The following is a 19310-nucleotide window of genomic DNA, read 5'->3' as shown; positions in this document are numbered from 1 at the left end:
ATCACTACGGAAGTAGGATTGCCCAACCTTCCTTCCGAGGAGTGGCTGGTGGGTTTGAACCGCCAGCCGTCTGGTTAGCAGGCAAGTGTCTCAGCCACTATGCTACCAGAGCTCCCATAATATAGACTGGAAAAGAAATGGAAGGTTTGTCTATGCTTGTAAAGTTTATAATCTGACATACCTTTTTAGATTGTTGCTTTTTATTTGTATGAAAGGTGATAGTAACACTAACACACTAATGGAGTAGAGGGTACAAGAAAATCAAGCACCTTTTTTATGAAGAACTCCAGAATGTGGTACCTTCACTAATAATCTTTTATGCATATGTAAATAACTTATACATATAAATTGTGTTTGAAGCTCAATATAACCTTTAAAATTTATTCTTCTTTCAAAAAAACTTTTTGTATCACACTCTCCTCTGTGAATGCATATAATTAAGGAAAATGGTTTTGTTAAGCAAATGTAATGCATATCTTTGAGTACGGACCTATTTTGTGCCTGTATTGTTGATAAACTGTTAAAAAAAAAAAAAAGACAGTGAAGATTCCCTTTCTTAGAAAACTTGCTGGTGGAGGAAGACAGACCAAAATAAACAAGAAAAATACTGTTGTTGTTGTTATTATGTGCTGTCAAGTCAGACCCGACTCATAGCGACCCCTCCTTGGGATTCTGAGGCAGTATCACTACGGAAGTAGATTGCCCTGTCATCCTTCCGAGTGGCTGGTGGGTTTGAACCTCCAGCCTTCTGGTTAGCAGTCAAGTGCCTTAGGGACTATGCTACCAGAGCTCCCAAGATAAATACTAGTGATGTGTTATGTAGAGAATTAAAGTAGGGTGAGGTGATAGAGTAATTGGGTGGCTTGCTTAGGTTGGCAAAGAAGGCTTCTCCAGTGAGATCAAATTTAATCTGGAATATAAGAAGGAGCTGGTTTGGAGTTGATTTGGGGGGCATTTTTAGGGCTGAGGGAATATGGCTGTACTTAGCATTCAAATTTCTGAAAGAAGGTTTAACTATAACCTCATGTTCTTGTTTAGAAAATAAGTTTATAATGAAGTGTTTCAGGTGTATTCCAGTACATTTGTCACATTTGAGTTGGTAATATGATACTTTTAAACCCTAACCTTCCTGACATCCTGGAATTTGTTTCTTTACCTCCTGTGTTTGTACCATTATGAATGATTGTTTTGACAAAGAATGTGTCATTGGAACACACCTTAAGCTAACAGGGTTCCCCCCCCCCCCATAGTTTTTCAATTTACTAGAAGAAGAGCTAACTTGTTAGTAAGCAACAAGTTATGTTATGGTACATTTTAGGAGATGTATCAAGTTTCTTTATCTCTAATTTAGATTTTAATTTGTCTTTGACAGTTAAGAAGAATGTTTCCAGTGTTACTACATTCTCAGTCGTCTGTCCACTGACCAAGCGTCTTGTGGCTCTGAGTAGTCAACTGAAAGAGTTCATAATATTGGGAACTTGAATCAGCAGGGTGGCCATATGTAGGAACACTCTCTTCAGTTGCAGTTTAAGGGATAAGTTGTTTAGTAGCTTTCTAGAATATTTATCATACTTTGAAATATTTTAATGAATTTTATTCTGTAAGATCCAATTCAGTTTAGCTTTTTTTTTTTTTGCAGAAAATTGATAAATTTTGCTTGGATCAAACAATAAATTATGCTTGCATCAAACGAGTATACCCTAAGAATCATTCTTTCATTAAATGCTTGTTGAATGCCTACACTTTACTTGTTTCTGGGGAATATAAAGAATCCAAAAACATGCTGTCTGACAGTTAATGGGGGAAGGAGAGAGCAGAGAAGGACAGACAGTCAAAATCATCTAATTCTTCACTGAATTTAATTTCTAGGCCTACTTTCCCCCCAAAAGTCACACTCATGGACAGCCTTAAGTCTTCCTTTAAAAATATTGTCATCTACTCTTCCTTTCTGCTCTCTTCCAGTTTAATAATTTGACATTAAATAGTTGAAGGAAAAAAGTTATTTGTATTTAAGCATTTGTTTTTGATCTGCTTAAAGGAGTTTATTATGGATGTTGACATTATTGTATCTTATATTGTTGTTGCTACAGATTAAACACATAACCCAAGCATGGACAAACTCTAACATTATAAATTTTAATCACTCTAGGTTCCTTCAATAATAACTCATTCTTTTTACAAATAGAATAAGGTCTGAGTAGTAGGTTTAAGTCCACCCAGAGGTGCCTTGGAAGAAAGGCCTGGTGATCTACTTCTGAAAAAAATGAGCGATTGAAAACCCTGTGTAGCATGGTTTTACTCTGACACATGAATAGGGTCACCATGAGTCAGAGTTGGCTCAACGTCAACTGATGTATATATTAGTATAGTGGGATGTGGAAACAGAAGGGTCTCAAAGAAAATGCATGTCTAAGTTCTGTGCTTCTCAGATGACCCCTGGAGCCCTGCAACCTGAAAATACCCAATTTCCAGGCTATTACAACAATTTGACTATGAAATTAGTTGATCTTTATTTATTCCAACCTAAACTTTTGGATCTTTGAACTGGTAAGTATAAAGTGGATTAAATAGAACAGCTTTGTTAAGCTGGATAAGCAATGAATATAAAAAAATTAAATATAGAGAAAAATGAAAATAGGGCAGAATTGAGGAGCATGAGCATTGGAATGTCATCAGAGTGAGAGCAATTTAAAAGGATTGAAATATTTGTGAAGAATAATGGCAATACTAATGACAGTGATGTTGATGGTGGTGGCAGAAGTGGCTTATGAGCATTTACACTCAAGTAGGATTTTTTCCTTACTTTGCTGTCTTCTTAAAAGGTGATATTTGTGAAAAATGATAAATGTGCATTGAAAGAATCAGAATTGTGTTAGAAGAGTTAATCAGAAAACACCTGAAGATAAGTCACAGCAAATGTAGGAGGTACCTGAAGTATTTGAGATTGAAGAGATGCCTATTTTATGGTTAAAGACAGAGCTAGGGATTCCTTTGTGAGAGAGCAAAGCCTCAACTTCAGATATAATTTTAAATATTATTTTTCTGATTATTCCAGTACAAGGGAACCTGTGAGAGCTAGAACTCGACGGGATTATCTTGTTTTTTTCAGGTCTTGCAAGTTTTTCACCTTTGATACAGTGCAATTTTTTACCAGTTTTCTATCATTCGTTTTAGTGGGAAATATTTGAGTTTTCCGTGTCTGGCAAAGGAGCACTTTGGGTAAGACATTTGGCTGCTAACCAGAAGGTCAGCAGTTCAGACCCAGTAGCTGCTCCATAGGAGTAAGATGAGGCAATCTACCTCTGTAAAAATTTGTAGCCTTGGAAACCCAATGGGGGTTGCTGTGAGTTGGAATCAACTTGATGGCAGTGGGTTTTCTCTAATAAGTTTTTGCCTTACACAGTTTCTGGCTTTTGGAGGTTTTGCTGTAGTTTATTTGCTTTTTAAAGAAGACACTAAAAAGTATTTTTTAAAAAACACAAAACTCTTAACTGAGATCACCCATAAGCCCACCACCCAGTGGCAACCAATATTAACATTCTGATATATTTTTTAAATGTCTTATGTAACATGTGTCACCCCATAACACACCATGAAGGTATTCATAAATTATATTTTAAGAAAATATTTAAGGTTTAAAATGCAACCATACCTCTGGATACCAGGGATTTTTTTTTTTTTTTCTTTTTGCCATTATAATTTTGTTACAGTATTATAACGCTGGAGCAGATCGTGAAGGAGCTCTGGTGACATAGTGGATAAGGCATTTGGTTGCTAACTAGGTGAGCGGTTCAAACCCACCAGCTGTTCCACAGAAGGAAGATGGGGTGATCTACTTCCGTAAAGATCTGCAGCCTTGGAAACCTAATGGGGGTTGCTGTGAGTTGAAATAGACTCAGTGGCAGTGAGTTTGGTTTTTTTTGTTTATTAAAAAAAGATGATGAATGTACCTTCTACACACAAACTTTGTTCCCATCTGATTTTTCTAGAAGTAGAATTAGTAGTACAAAAGCTTAAACGCTGAGACTGGTACATGTTGCCTGATTACCTTCCAGAAAAACTAATTCTATATTAATTTATACTGCTTCCAACTGCAGACCCTTCTCTCTGTAGTATCCTCACACATCTTGGAACAATTTTGGTTGGTTTTATTAACCAATTTGGTAAAAAATGGTATTATTTTAATAGTTTCAAAATAGCGTGGTGAGAATAACTTAATTTCTGACAGAGGATTTGAATTCTTTGGAATAGAATTCTTTTTTTCCCCCCCAAGTTTCTTTGGAAAGTTGGTAAGAGAGTGAACAGACTATGCAGTCAGTGGACTTGATAAAGTCCTTAGGTGGCGCAAATGGTTAATATGCTCGGCTACTAACTGGAAAGTTGGAGGAGTGAGTCCACCCAGAAGTGCCTTGGAATAAAGGCCTGGCAATCTATTTCTGAAAAATCAGCCATTGAAAACTCTGTGGAGCACAATTCTACTTTGATACACATGAGGTCACCATGAGTCAGTGTCGACTTTGTCAGGTGATTTTTGGGCTTGGTGAAAGAGTAATAATGTTTAATGAAATGAACTATTTTAGCAGACCAAGTCAGAATTGAAGCATAGATGCACTAGAGCATATTATGTAAAGTACATTGCTAAAAGATTGTTGTCAAGGTGATTTTAAGACATTCTTAATGACAAGAGGGTGGAGTTTGGGGAAGCTTTCAGAAATATATCATGTAGAACAACTAGTAATTCCTGAATTGCAGAGACAAATGAGATACGTGAAAACTAATGTGACTGTACAGGGAACTCTGAATTAAATCATAAAAGATGTGTACATAAGATGGTTTCCTGCTGATTTTTTTCCTCTCTACTTTTAACTTGAAAATCTCCTTTCTTAGAGTACACAGTAGTTTTGCCCAGTCTTTCTCTTCTTGATTTTTTTTTCAACATTCCAGTCATTTCTACTTTACCAGTTGATTCTTTGAGGCAAAAATTGCTCCAGAGGAGCAGTTCACAAAGGCAAACAAGAACTTGTCAGGTACTGTGCTTTTAGTTGAATAATATTCATATGGTCCCTCATCTTTACACTGTCCTGATTCTTGCCGGTTCTATCATATGAATCACCAACCTCTACTACATACAGCTGAAAATCACTTCTACTTTTTGCTTTTATCTTTACCCAAATGCTCTGTGGGATGCTTCCACTTTCACATTTCTAAAGCTCCATATAGATGAACTATTGACAACAGAGCTGTTTTATCCCCCAGCTGGTAACAAGTCTGTTTCCTTTCTAATATTGTAACACTGCCACATTTCAGTGGCAAATGTCACATGGTCAGTGTACCTCCCTCCATTCTTTATTCCTTCTTCCTAATAAAATGAAGGAATTAGCAGTTTTGAGGATTTTAGTATTTCATCAGCTCATCTGTTTCCTTCACAGAGGATATGGGGGGGGGGATTCCCAAAGTACAGAAAAAGTACTCATATGAAAGAATGAACATTTTTACTTTAAAAGAGATTTCACACTTGTATATATAGAGAGAAGAAGGGGAAAAGATAAAATGAAGTCTCATACTTTTGGGAATCAGACACTTCCAAAATGTTACAATAGGATAGCTTTATTTGTTTGTTTATTTGTCATAACAGTTTGGAACATGACAAAAGTACCAGCTCTCCTAGTTTTAAAATCCCATGCCTTAATTTGGAGCATGGAATTGTTAAAAAATAAAAAGAGTGGATTTTTAAAAAATTATTCTCTCTGTGGTTTCAGATCTGCTTTTTCCTTAAATTTCCCTTTACTTCTTTGTGAAAAGGGTGAATATTTTTAGTATACTGTCCTGGCACAAATCCTCCCTCATAGGCTCAGATTTTCTCAGTGGTGACTGAAGCAGTTCAGCTGCTTCCAAGTTCTAACATTTCATCTCCTCTTTTATTCCACTCCCTCCTTCCTTCTCCTCCCGCAGCTGCTTTGTTGGCAAAGCCCTGATCCTTTGATAGATCCCAATTCCATCCTGGACCTTCAAAAAAATATTTAACCAAGCTCATATTTTAGCCTTTGTAATAGCTGTGACTCCTGTATTAAAAATCTGAGCAACTACAAAGTCCCTATCTATACTAGTTAGGAGTTACTTATGACTTTCCATTTATTTACCATACACACTTTACCATTTCCCATGTTCTTTTGGATGCTCTTCATACTGATTGTTGGATGTCATGAAAGCAGTTGCTTTATAGCTGTTTTTAGGTCTCCACCTGTTGTTAGGACACCTACTATGTATTTTCAGAGTACCTGATATCATTCCATAAATTGTTTATTACATAGTTTATAACACCATAGATTTCATTGAAAGAAAAATTTGAAGTTGTCTTCAATTTAGAAATCACAACCTCTATTTACAAGTAATTTGATTGATACAGTCTTATATCAGCAATCAGGCAGTTTCTGCTTTGCTGTGCATACAAGGCTTGCAACTAGTAAGTTATTTCCCACTGTATGTAGCCAAAATAGAGTTCTTCTAGAATCTCAACTCTGCTGTGTAAATTGCATGTTGGCTGTTTTGCATCCTGGGAAAAGAAACTGCTCTGGAGTCTATTAGAAAAAAATTTTTAAAAAACCCAAAAACTCACTGCTGTCGAGTCGATTCCAACTAATAGCAGTCCCTCCTTGGGTTTCTGAGGTGGTATCTCTATGGAAGTAGCTTTCCCAGTCTTCCTTCTGAGGAATAGCTCGTGGATTTGAACTGCCAACCTTCTTGTTAGCAGTCAAATGCTTTAGACGCTATGCCATCAGAGCTCCCATTAGAAAAGAATGTTGTTATTGTTATTTGCCGTTGAGTCAGCCCCTACTCATAGTGACCCCTCCTTGGGTTTCCGAGGCAGTATCACTACTGAAGTAGATTGCCCCATCTTCCTTCCGAGGAGTGGCTGGTGGGTTTGAACCACCAGCCTTCTGGTTAGCAGTCAAGTGCCTTAGCCACTATGCTACCAGAGCTCCTTTAGAAAAGAATAGGCATCAGTTAATTAATTACCTATATGCAACAGTAACTATAAAGCATAAATAAGAAGTTTAGAGGTCAGTAAATCTGAGTTGATGGGTAATTAAGTAATTTGGGTAGAGATAGCAGGAATGATGACACAGTGGGAAGAATGTAGCCAATGTCACTGAACTGTACATGTGGAAATTGTTGAGTGGGTGTATGTTTTGCTATGTATATATTTTCATCAAAAATAATTTTTTTTTTTTTTTTAAAGTATAGGCAACTTTACAAATGGCAGCTCCTCCTAGCCTTACATCGCATTTGTTACACGTCTGGTGGTTTCTGCTGTTGGTTTTCTTTTTCTGCCTTCTCACAGTCTTGATTTCAGATGAGTGCTTTAGTCTGGGTGGAAGGTGACAGCACTAGAACCTTTTCACTTGGCCATTCCCACGCAGTGCTAAGTAGGATTCTTACAGGAGTCTCTTTAGGCCAAAAACTCATTATATTATGTCTAACATGCAAATAGTTCTTCATTGTCCTGTGCTTCAGTTAATTATTGAGTACATACTGTATTTCTTACAGTATTGTTTTCATTCAAATTTATGTGGGCTAAAATGTCACTTACTAGAAGATGAGGCAGTCTACTTCTACAGTGATACTGCCTCAGAAACCCAAGGAGGGGTCACTATGAGTCGGCTCCTACTTGACGACACATAACAACAACAGAAGCTCAAAAGAGGAATTCAATTTAATGCAAGCCTTTTAAAAAATAAATACTCCCTTTTAGAGTATGAAAAGTTAAGAATCCAAAGTATGAAGAGATGATAGTAAAGACAAACTAGGGGAAATTTAATTCAATTCATATTTAAGATTTCTGCTAATTCAGTTTAAAAGCTGAAATTGTTTATTGTTGCAAAACATGTGAGTGTGTATATACAATAAAACCTGCAAAAGCTGGAACCTGTGTAAGGTAGGAACCTGTCAGAGAAGGAAAAATTAAGTATTTTCCACTAATGGAGAGCTATAGAAAAATGGTTCAGATTGCACCTTGTCAAAGGCAGAAAACTTGTGAGACCCAGAAAAACAAGGCAGTCTGTGATGGTTATGTTTGTGTGTCAACTTGGTTGGGCCTGGTTGAGTGGCTGGGCAGCTGGATGTAGTTTTCCCCATGATGAGACTTGTAATCAACTCCACGGTGGAATCTACTGGGAGCAGCTGAGTAGCTGCCTTTGGGTATGTGGTCTGCTTCCTGTATATAAGGAGGAGCTTTGAGAATGGTCTCTAGCCTATGCCACGCTTGGGCCCTGCATGTAGCCGTGTCGTTGCTCAGCAGCCTGCTATGCTCTGCCGACCTTGAGACTTACAATGAACTTAAGTTAATGGCCTGCCGTGTGGATTGGTAACATCAGAACTGTGCCTTTTTACTTGTCAACCTTGGGGCTTCTCAGCCTCAGCAGCCAACAGCTGTCTGAGTGAAGAAATGCCTCTAGCTCCAGTGGGCTGGAGCAGGAGGGAGAGCGGGACCCCGAGGTTGAGGGGCTTTCACCCAGCCCCTAGAGCCTGGCACTTTGAACTTGGACTTAAAGTCTCCAAATTGTAAGAATAAACTCCTGTTTGTTAAAGCCATCCCATTTGTGGTATATTCTTGTCAGAGCGGCACTAGGTAACCAGAACACAGTCCTGTTGAGTTCTGGCTCTCAGCTTGTACTGTATATGTAAGTGTGTGTGTGTGTGTGTGTGTGTGTGTGTGTGTGTGTATCTATCATATCAAGGATAAGTAGTATTTGATAAGAGTGCTAAGTCGTCCATATATTTATGTAATAAGTGCACCCAAACCATTGAGTTATTTTTCTTCATCTCCCTTGCCTATGCCTTCCTTCATGTCATAGTAGTACGCCCATAAAGCAAGTTTATGTTTGTGAACTCTGAGGACCTTTGAACAGGAATGTTATTATTGTTGTTATATGCCGTCGAGTTGGACCCGACTCATAGCGGGACCCTCCTTGGGTTTCCGAGGCAGTATCACTACGGAAGTAGATTGCCTCATCTTCCTTCCTAGGAGTGGCTAACCAGCCAGCCTTAGGCACTACGCTACCAGAGCTCCACAGGAATAGTTGTTATAAATGCAGTATTTATAGTCATGATTTTGTTTACAAACTAATGTATTCCAGATGTAATGGCAATCAGAATTCAGTAAGCAAATTAACTTGCCAAGTCATGTTTGCATAGTAAACTAAAGACCATACACATTGAACTGAGAGAAACAAACCAAATGCAAACCAAACCTTTTGATAGAAGGGGGAGGAGGATTTCAAAGGAAGGGATAAGATGATGTGTACTTGAAGCCGGACGGAAGTGGGTTCCTGTCGGGTGCACTGTAAAGCCAAGAGACAGGACACACTAGGTTTTGACCAGAGCTCCTCAAGAGAAAGTAGTTTTATTTATAAGGTAAGGAGCTGGGAACTCTGGTAGCATAGTGCTAAGGCACTTGACTGCTAACCAGAAGGCTGGCAGTTCAAACCCACCGGCCACTCCTCGGAAGGAAGGTTGGACAATCTACTTCTGTGGTGATACTGCCTCGGAAACCCAAGGAGGGGTCACTATGAGTCGGGGGACCGACTCGACAGCACATAACAACAACAAGGTGAGGAGCCAAGGGGAATCTCTCTCAGATCTGAATCCCTTAGAGGGCGAGGAGTGGCTAGGTTCAGGCTTTTACGAGGCTGCAGGAAAGGGAAGTTAAACATAGAAAAATTCCAGGGATGATCGATCATGAATTGTTGGGGATTGGCTGATGTCTTGTTCGCCTTGGTTTAAAGGGACAGTTTTTAATGTAGTGTGCTTGTGTGCTGGATGGGTTACACCAGCTTCATTTCATCAGGTGATGGGGCTTAGGCAGAGAACAAGATGTTAATTCAGAGCAACATTGTTTCATTTCTCTCAATGTTCATCTGCAGGTCAAATGTGGTCTGAGCTGGTTACCACTCTGGCCTTGGTCTGCTGGACCAAGGTATCTATTTCCCTGTAAGATAAATTAACAAAGAGGCTAAGGAAGGGTCATGGGGGAGGTTAGATAGAAAACAGAAACCTTCTGTGGTGGTTGAGACTATTCCTCAGCTTGGGTAGATAAAAAACAGAAACAGCTTCATACTCAATAAATTTTTACTGATACTGCTGTGTGCCAAGCACTATTGTAAGTGTAGGGTGGTGATACAGAGCTGAAAGACAGATGGGCACAGTTTGTGCCCTCAAGGCACATGTATAGCTGTAATTGCAACAGATGTAATAAATGTTCTGTTGGAGCTGTGCATGGGATGATACATGAGTGGATGGAGGGGTGCCTGATCCAGCTTGAAAAAGTCAAGAATGACTTCCAAAAGAGATGACATATTAGCGGGCATCAAGGAGTTCCCAGGCAAATGAAGAGAAGAAAGCATTCCAGAGAAAACAGCAGTGGTGGTGATGTGAGAGAGTATTGGGGGAATTTGTCTGTAACAGTTTTGTTACTCAAGGTGTATGAGAGGTGTTGATGAAGTCTAAGGCCGAAAAACAAGGAGGGCCTTATTACCCATCCTGAGGCTGATGGGGGAGCAAGTGAAGAATTTTGACTTGATCTAGTTTGTATTTTTAACAAAAATAACCCTGGTAACAATGTAAAGAACATATTATTGAGGAAGGAGGAGCAGAAATAAGATTTAGGGTGAATAGTGATAAAGCTCATATTAAGACATAAGTACTGCAGGGGAGCTGAAGAGAAGCTGGGGTTTTCAAATAATGTTTTGGAAATAGACTTACAGGAGTTCAGTGATTGATTCCATATAGAAGTGGGTCAAGGAAAAAGAGTATAGGGTAATTCTCAGGTGTTTAACTAGAGAAATTAGGTATCTGGTGCCTTTTGCTGACATAGAATAGGAAGGCTAGATGAGGTGGGGACAAAGGCAGAGAGAAGTTTTGAGGAAGGTTGAGGGTGGGCCGATTGTGGGACTTCCACATGGGGGTGAGTGTAGGTCTTGAGATGGGAGTAGAGAGCTGTAATGACTAGTGAAGCCATAGCTAATCTAAACTAAGGAGATCTTGGCGAATGAGAAAAAATACCAGAGCCAGAGACAGAACCCTGAAGGCTACTACTGTTCTTTCTGGTAAAGCAGAGTCCATAAAGAGAATGAGGAAGTGAGCAGCTTGAGAAGTAGGAAGAAAATCAGCAGCAGTGTGACCCCTTGGAAGCCAAAGGAAGGGAGTTTAAAAAAGAGTAGGTATTTTTTAATTGCCTCCATTATTCTAGTTTTCTCATTTCTAAAAGTCATGTTGTAAAAGAAAAGTCAAGTTACTTTCTCAACTTTACATATGTGGAATCTACTTCTTCAAGATCTGACAGTGATTCTGATGTCCTAGCATAAGAAAATACCGATGATACCCAAGCTTACTGGGTTCCATTGACTTAAGGAATGAACTGAGTTTTCAGGTTCCAAAGAGTAAATGATACTTCCAGTATTATTGTAGAAGCTATTTTCTAGTTTGAGGATAAATGATTTATATATTAAATTTTAAAGATGGTGAAATAATTATTTTTCTGTGAAAGTCTCAAAGTGCTCTACAGATAACTCATAAAACCAAATAATGTGATACTTAAACTGGTATTGCATTTGCTCATTTGCATATAAACAAGCAGCATTGGGGTGGTTAGCACATAGCTGGTACACTACTGTTGTTGTTATGTGCTGTTGAGTTGGACCTGACTCATAGCAACCTCTCCTTGGGTTTCTGAGGCAGTATCGCTACAGAAGTAGATTGCCCCATTTTCCTTCTGAGGAGTGGCTGGTGGGTTTGAACCGCCAGCCTTCTGGTTGGCAGTCAAGTGCCTTAGGCACTATGCTACCAGAGCTCCTAGCTGGTGCACTAGGATAGCAAAATTGATCATGATAGAGGAGAGTGTGCATAAGACTTATTTCATCAGCAGCTGAAATAAGGTGTATCTATTACATGACTTTTTGCATTCAGTTTCCCTTGAGGTTCTCTAAAACCTTGTTATTCAAGGTGGTTCAAGAATCAGCAGCATCAGCATCACCTGGTAATTTGATAGACATACAGAATCTCTATTTTAATAATGTCATATTATTATATTCATATTAAAATTTGAGAAGCATCATTCTAAAGTATACATAGGTCTGAGAGTTTGTGATGTTCTGTGGTAACTGAGCCACCCACTTAACCATTTCATAGTTTTGAAGTGTAGGACAGCAAACATTTTCTTGTTAATATAATATTTTCTTTTCCCAAGGGAGTAGGCAGAGGTTAAAAGTGCCAATTCTGGAGTCAGATTGCTTGGGTTCAGATCTTGGCCTGGCCACTTATACTTTATTTCTCTAGTTATTGCTGGCAACTTTTATGAGCAAATACTGAGCTATAAATAATCCTTTATTATGTGTGTGTTGTTTTTTCATTCTTGTCATCAGTATTGCTTATTGGATTCATGAGTTTTGGCTGAACCATCAGTTACTGAAAAGCTGATGGAGTTTGAGAAATCTTTCAACTTTATCTAGTAAAGAAATGTTCTTAAAAATGAATCATAGGAGACTTTTCAGCTTTACTTTAAAAAAAAAAAAAACCCTACAAATAGATTTAAAAGTGATGGGAAGTCTCGTTAAATTAACTTACCGAGAAGTAGTAGGGTACTGGGGAATGCTTAGAGACTTTTGCCGATGGTCTGGTCTTGTTTTTTACAGGGAGCAGCAGGCATTTTGTGCTATGTGGGAGCCTATGTCTTCATCACTTATGATGATTACGACCACTTCTTTGAAGATGTGTACACTCTTATCCCTGCTGTAGTGATCATAGCTGTAGGAGCCCTGCTTTTCATTATTGGGCTGATTGGCTGCTGCGCCACAATCCGGGAAAGCCGCTGCGGACTTGCCACAGTAAGTTAGCATCTCACTGAGCTTGTGGGCATCATGAAATGTAGGAGTGTTTAATTTGTATCATGCTTTTCTTGAATTGACCATGAAATTCCTTAGACTCCTTGGCTCTTACAATACTTGACAGAATTAGCTGTTGTCTTAAACTCTAACCATCATCTCTGATAATTGTTTTTGTTTGTTTGTTTTTTAACCAAGAGAGCATTTAGAGCTATTTTTTCATTTGTACTTCTGTCAATATTTCCTTACAGTTTGTCATCATCCTACTCTTGGTTTTTGTCACAGAAGTCGTTGTGGTGGTTTTGGGATACGTTTACAGAGCAAAGGTATGTTGTCTGCTGAATTCACATAATGATTTAAAGGGTAGTTTAAATTTTGAGTAGATTAGATCATATTCATCTTTAGCAGAATAAACTTTTTCCTTATTTCAGTTTAAATATCATAGGAGCTCTGGTTACACAGTGGTTAAATGCTCAGCTGCTAATCAAGAGGTTGGTGGTTCAAATGCACTAGCTGCTCAGTGGGAGAAAGATGTGGCAGTTTGCTTCTATAAGGATTCCAAAAACCAAACCAAACTCACTGCCATCGAGTTGATTCCAACTCATAGCAACCCCTACTTGGGTTTCCGAGGCAGTATCTCTACGAAAGTAGATTGCCCAACCTTCCTTCTGAGGAGTGGCTGGTGAGTTTGAACTGCCAGCCTTCTGGTTAGCTGTCAGATGCCTTACGCACTATGCCACCAGAGCTCCCTCATGAAAATTACAGCCTTGGAAACCCTATGGGGCAGTTCTACTCTGTCCTACAGGGTCACTATAAGTCAGAATCAACCTGACGAGATTATTTGGTTTGTAAATACCACGGTGGCTTCGATGATGGGCTCGGGTGTAGCAGGGATCGTGGAGCTGGCGCAGGATTGGGCAGTGTTTCATTCTGCTGTGCGTGGGGTCACTATGAGTCGGAAACGACTCGACGGCACCTAACAACAACAAATATCTAATTAAAAATTACCTACGTATTAAGACTTCTGGTCTCATTTAATGTAGCAGTGTATTACTTCTACTACTGTTGACTCTAGGTATTTAATGTTCTTTAAATCATCTCAGTGAGTGACAAAAGAGTAATTTGTCAGTTGAGAAGTTTATTCAGATTTCCTCAGCCCGTAGATTTCCTGTCTGAGAGGGAAGAAATCTAAATTTTCTGATTGCTGTTTCAGAAGAATCAAATTGAGAATTTCATTTTGGATTGCCCCTTTCAAAAATGCCTTGGTCCTAGACATAAGAAAATAAATTATGATTCTATTTTCATCTCTGTCCTGAGGAACAAGAGGCCAGCTACTCCCTTCTTAATCCTATTTCCTCCTCTTTTCTTTCCCCTTTCCTTTGTTTTGTCTGCTTTTACTTTCCACCTCCTGGACCATTTAAGGCTAAACAGGCTGCTTTAAATTAATTAACTATCTCAATTATCTAATTAATTATTCTTTAGAACTATAAAAAAGTCTTAATAGACTCATTCTCATTTAACTTGCTGTTTTAAATGAAAGGCATGCTATACCAACTTAATATTAAAGCCATCGATACATAAGATACCATACATCTATGCTGAAAAATGCAGTGAATTATGTCCCTACCTTGTGATTTGCTTATCAGTTTATAGTCTTATCACATCACATATAATTAACAAATAGATTGAATCATCTTAGAGGGTTAAGGAGAATCAGGTATAAGAAAACTTTATTAAATGACACTTGCTTGCCATTTTAGTCATTGGCAGCAAGAAGGTGTAAAGAGTTTTTTCTGTCTCCTCTTGTCATGCACTGAACTGCAGCTTTCCCATAAAGTGTGACTTCAAGGACTGATTTTTTAACCTGCTTTTGCAGATTTCACATGTTTGGCCAAATCTAAACATGCATATGTAAAATGGAAGTAATGTTGGCATTTATTCTAAAAGTATATTGAGGGTGCTTTAAAGTTGTTTTGTTTTTACTTCCTTTAAGAAAGAAAAAAGAGTATGTCTTCTCAGAACGCATTGAAAACTTGCTTCAAAAAGGCCCACTTATAATTTAGGATGTTAATCCTAAAACTCAACTTCTTTCTTCCTCTTGAATACATTATTAGCCTACCATCTTGCACACACCTTTTCTTTAAAAGTTTTCCACGAGGTATAGTATGTCTGAATTTTTATCTATCTGTTTGAATCTGTAGAGAGGCAGCAAGGAAGAAAATGTTTTTCTTACAGGAAATTCAGAGAGTACTGATTGGCTGACTGGCAACTTGCAAATAGGCCATTAAAGCATTTTAGCTGGAATCTTGATTAAGGTAACTTTGTACCAGTATTTTTGAGGCATTAAATAAATACTTTGTTTTGATTCAGGTGGAAAATGAAGTTGATCACAGCATTCGGAAAGTGTATAAGACCTACAATGGAACCAATCCTGATGCTGCTAGTCGGGCTATTGATTATGTACAGAGACAGGTGAGCTCTCTTGGGGTTAATTTGTTTTTGAGGACCAGTCACTGTTGGTGAATATTAAACTAACTCTGTTGTTACTGTGAAGGAGCTCTGGTAGTTCAATGATTAAGCATTTGGCTGCTAACCAAAAGGTTGGCGGTTCAAACTCACCAACCACTCTGTGGGAGAAAGATGAGGCAGTCTGTTCCATAAAGATTTACAGCATTGCAAAAGGGAATATATACCATGACTATACATAGGTTTGGCAAATGATATTTCTACATACATATTTATATGTGCTATAAGAATGTCCATGTACATCAAGCTCAATTGGCATAACATACTATACAAAACATTGTTCCACCTCCTACTTTGGGGAGTAGCGACTGGATCTTAAAAGCTAACAACCTGCCATCTAGATGCAACAATGGGTCTCTCCTTATCCAGAGCAAAGAAGAATGAAGAAAACCAAAATTCATGGAAACAATTAGCCCTAGCGACTGGTACACCATCCAGTCGATCTGCAGCCTATACGACTATGAGACCAGAAGAACTAGATGGTGCCCGGCTACCACTGTCATCTATTTGGAGGGGGATCTATGTAGGAGATCCTTGATAGAGAGGGAGAACAATATGGAACAAAACTCAAAATCATTTGGAGAAAAAGAAAAAAAGGGGAGGGAGACCAGGTTTGCTGGTCCGATAGAGCCTGGTGGAACCACTGAGACTATGGCCCCTAATTGCCCTTAAGATCTGGAATTGAACCCACACCTGTGGTTTCCAGCCAAACAAAAGATAGGCATATGAGTTGAACATTTACTTCAAGTAGATACTCTACTTGGAGAGAACAATCATGGGAGAAAAAAGGCTGCTTATGCACAGGGAGACAGCTCAGGGGGCAGGAGTACATGGAGAGATGGACATAGGGAAGAGGTAACTATGGGGAGGAAGCGGGAGGGGAGCTGTTGCATTGTGGTAAACTGTGGTCAATGTCATGAGACAAAATATATGTGAACTGCTGTATAGAAAGTGAATTTGCTCTGTAAATCTTCACCCAAATCACAATTAAAAAAAAAAAAAGGAATGTCCATGTATATAATAGAGCTAACAGGGGACAAAGTTAAGATAACTACTTAGCCGTAGCCAAACACCTTGAAGGAGTGAGTCCCTGGGACCGTGGTCAAGGTAGACATCAAGCTCAGTTGGCATAACATACTATAGAAAAACATTCTTCTATATCCTACTTTGATGACTAGTGACTGGAACCATCCAATATGCAGGAGTTGGTTGCTTTTCCTGAGGGAAGAGAGTAAAGAATATCGAAGATGTAGGGGAACAATTAGTCCAACGGACTAGTGGACCGCAGGAACCTCAGCCTACATGATCCTGAGGCCAGAAAAACTAGATGGTGCCCAGCTGCTGGTGCCAACCACTTGGAAAGAGATCAAAATTGGAGATCCTGGATTGAGTAGGAGAAAAATGTGAAACAAAACTCAAAATCATAAAAAAGACCAGGATGATGAAACCCCTCAAGACTATGGCCCCTAGTTACTCTTTGGGCCTGGAATGGAACTCACTGCCGTGACTGCCAACCAAATAGTAGACAGGCCTGCAAAGTGAACAGTTAAACCAGGTAGGGTACACTCCTTAAAACAATCAACCATGGGACGTCAGAAGGGCAGCATTTGCACAGGAAGATGGCTTAAGGGCACAGGAATACATAGGAAAGAAGGACACAGGGAAAAGGTAACCACAAGGAGGAAGTGGGAAGAAAGCTGTTACATTGTGGAGATTGCAGTCAATGTCATGAAATAAAATGTGTATGATCTGTTGAATGGAAAACCAATTTGCTATGTAAACATTCACCCAGATCACAATAAAAATAAATAAATTCAGAAAAGACTAATAAAAAAAAGATTGACAGCCTTAGAAACCCAACAGGGCAGTTCTTCCTTATCCTGTAGGGTCACTATGAGTTGGAATCAGCTTGACAGCAGTGAGTTGGTTATTGCTATGTAAATTAGCCATGTATTTTCACAGCCTTGGCTAGCCTCCTGATGTGTCTTAATATTCCCCAAACATCACCCTTGAAAGTTTTTTTCCATCATCATCTAGTCAAACCCAGAGAAGAAGCATTAAACTTTTTTATTACCTGATACTTCCCCCCCCCAAAAAAAAAAAATAATAATTAGCCAGAGAGGTGATAATGCGATAGAGGTGTGTATCACAGAATAGTTGGGAGTCTGGATGGACTTAGAGCAGGTGAAAGGTCTACATGTACCTTCAGAAAGCAAGACCAGAAAAGGCAGTAGATAAAACTCCCCTCCCCCCCAGAAAAAGGGCATAAAGGTAGAGAAAATAATGTTATATATAATAATAGATCCATGTACCTACAACTCAGTTTCCATAGTTAGCAACCTTTTGTCAATCTTAAATCATCTATTACCTTCTCATTTTCCTCTCTTTTCTTTCTTTTTTTTTTGGCTAGTTTATCTTAAAGCAAATTCCAGACATTTCAGACACAACATTTTAAACATTTTGCCACAGGAAATGATATTTGACCCAGAGCCAGTTATTTAACATGTAACATAAAATTTTTCTTAGCTAGCAACTACCCCTTGTAGGCAATGTGGTTTTCATTTGGAAGTCTTAGAGCTGCACTGTCCAGTGTAATAGCCAATCATGGCTATTTTTAATTAAAATTAAAAATTCAGTTCCTTAGTTGTACTAACCATATTTTAAGTACATAATATTTTTATGTGGCTGGTAGCTATCATTTTGGATTACACAGATATGGAACATTTCATCATTGCAGGGAATGGATAGCACTGTTCTAGAGTGGCTTCATTTTTTCCACCTAAGGAGTTTGCCTCTCTTTTTATTTATTTTGTTATTGTTGTTATTGAGAATAATTAGAGTAGGTTTTTTTGTTTGTTTGTTTGTTTTAAAAAAAGCCTATAGTGAATAGAAGTCTGAAGTTCAACCCAGTTGTGTGCTTTATGAGAAGTAAGGAATTATCTCCATTTTCTCCTGTCTTCCTTTAGCTGCACTGTTGTGGAATTCACAACTACTCAGACTGGGAAAGCACAGACTGGTTCAAAGAAACCAAAAACCAGAGTGTCCCTCTTAGCTGCTGCAGAGAGACTGCCAGCAGCTGTAATGGCAGTCTGGCCCACCCCTCTGACCTCTACGCTGAGGTAAGTCAGGTCTCTTGGTCAAGACTTGAGTCTAGCCACATAACCTGGTTTTCTCTCTGCCTTATCTCCGCCTGGAACATCTTTTATACCCTCGCTTGCTTTTAATGCCATTTTATTTTGCTGTAAATTATTTTAGATGCATTGTCTTTAATTACATGTCTAACTTTGTTCTAATTGTGTGATCTCTTTTCTTCTCTGTCGCTGAGCAGTAATTTGCAACTGCAGCTTTCACTTTTTAAAAAGACTTCTAATTGGATGACTTTGTGTGTTTCAGGGATGTGAGGCTCTGGTTGTGAAGAAGCTGCAAGAAATTATGATGCATGTTATCTGGGCAGCACTGGCATTTGCAGCTATTCAGGTAGGCCCAGCTAGCCAAAGAGTTATCATCATAGTGAGCTGATTCTCTGGTGTCATCCTCAAATGATTTTAATCACTAAGTGCAGTGAATCTTTGTGTATGTAGATAGCTTGGAAGTGATTGAGGTACTGCCTGCCAGTTTCCAACATCTTTTGTTCAAGTGTCTAGACCTAGACCCAGAATGGTCCAAAGAAACCAGAGATCTGAAAGGGGAGGGAACACTTTGCTGGATTTTCTTGCCTTGATTAGTAAGTAGCCTATTCACAATACAAACAAACTGTTGTCACAGTGTATTCTTGGGAGGTATTTTGTAGAACTTAACAGAACTCTTAAAAAATTGTACTGCTTGAGGCGGGGCAAGATGGCGGACTAGGCAGAAGGATTGCACAGACCCTCTTCAACAAAGAAAAGGGAAACCAATTAACACAGA

At 38.8% G+C, this 19310-nt stretch overlaps 1 protein-coding gene across 1 annotated transcript in view; it reads left to right on the top strand.

Annotated features, from left to right (window-relative positions):
• TSPAN3 (tetraspanin 3) overlaps positions 1 to 19310 on the top strand; it is a 39756-nt gene that overhangs the window by 5745 nt on the left and 14701 nt on the right. The window contains exons 2-6 of the mRNA XM_007948928.2: positions 12690 to 12881; positions 13130 to 13204; positions 15249 to 15350; positions 18371 to 18523; positions 18798 to 18881. Of these exons, the coding sequence (XP_007947119.1) occupies positions 12690 to 12881; positions 13130 to 13204; positions 15249 to 15350; positions 18371 to 18523; positions 18798 to 18881 (606 nt within the window). The remainder of the gene's footprint in view (positions 1 to 12689; positions 12882 to 13129; positions 13205 to 15248; positions 15351 to 18370; positions 18524 to 18797; positions 18882 to 19310) is intronic.

The sequence above is a fragment of the Orycteropus afer genome, unplaced genomic scaffold (genome assembly GCF_000298275.1).
Source record: "Orycteropus afer afer isolate SDZICR_OR568_19922 unplaced genomic scaffold, OryAfe1.0 scaffold00233, whole genome shotgun sequence".
In the NCBI taxonomy this organism is placed as follows: Eukaryota; Metazoa; Chordata; class Mammalia; order Tubulidentata; family Orycteropodidae; genus Orycteropus; species Orycteropus afer.
This window is presented reverse-complemented; position numbering and strand designations above follow the sequence as displayed.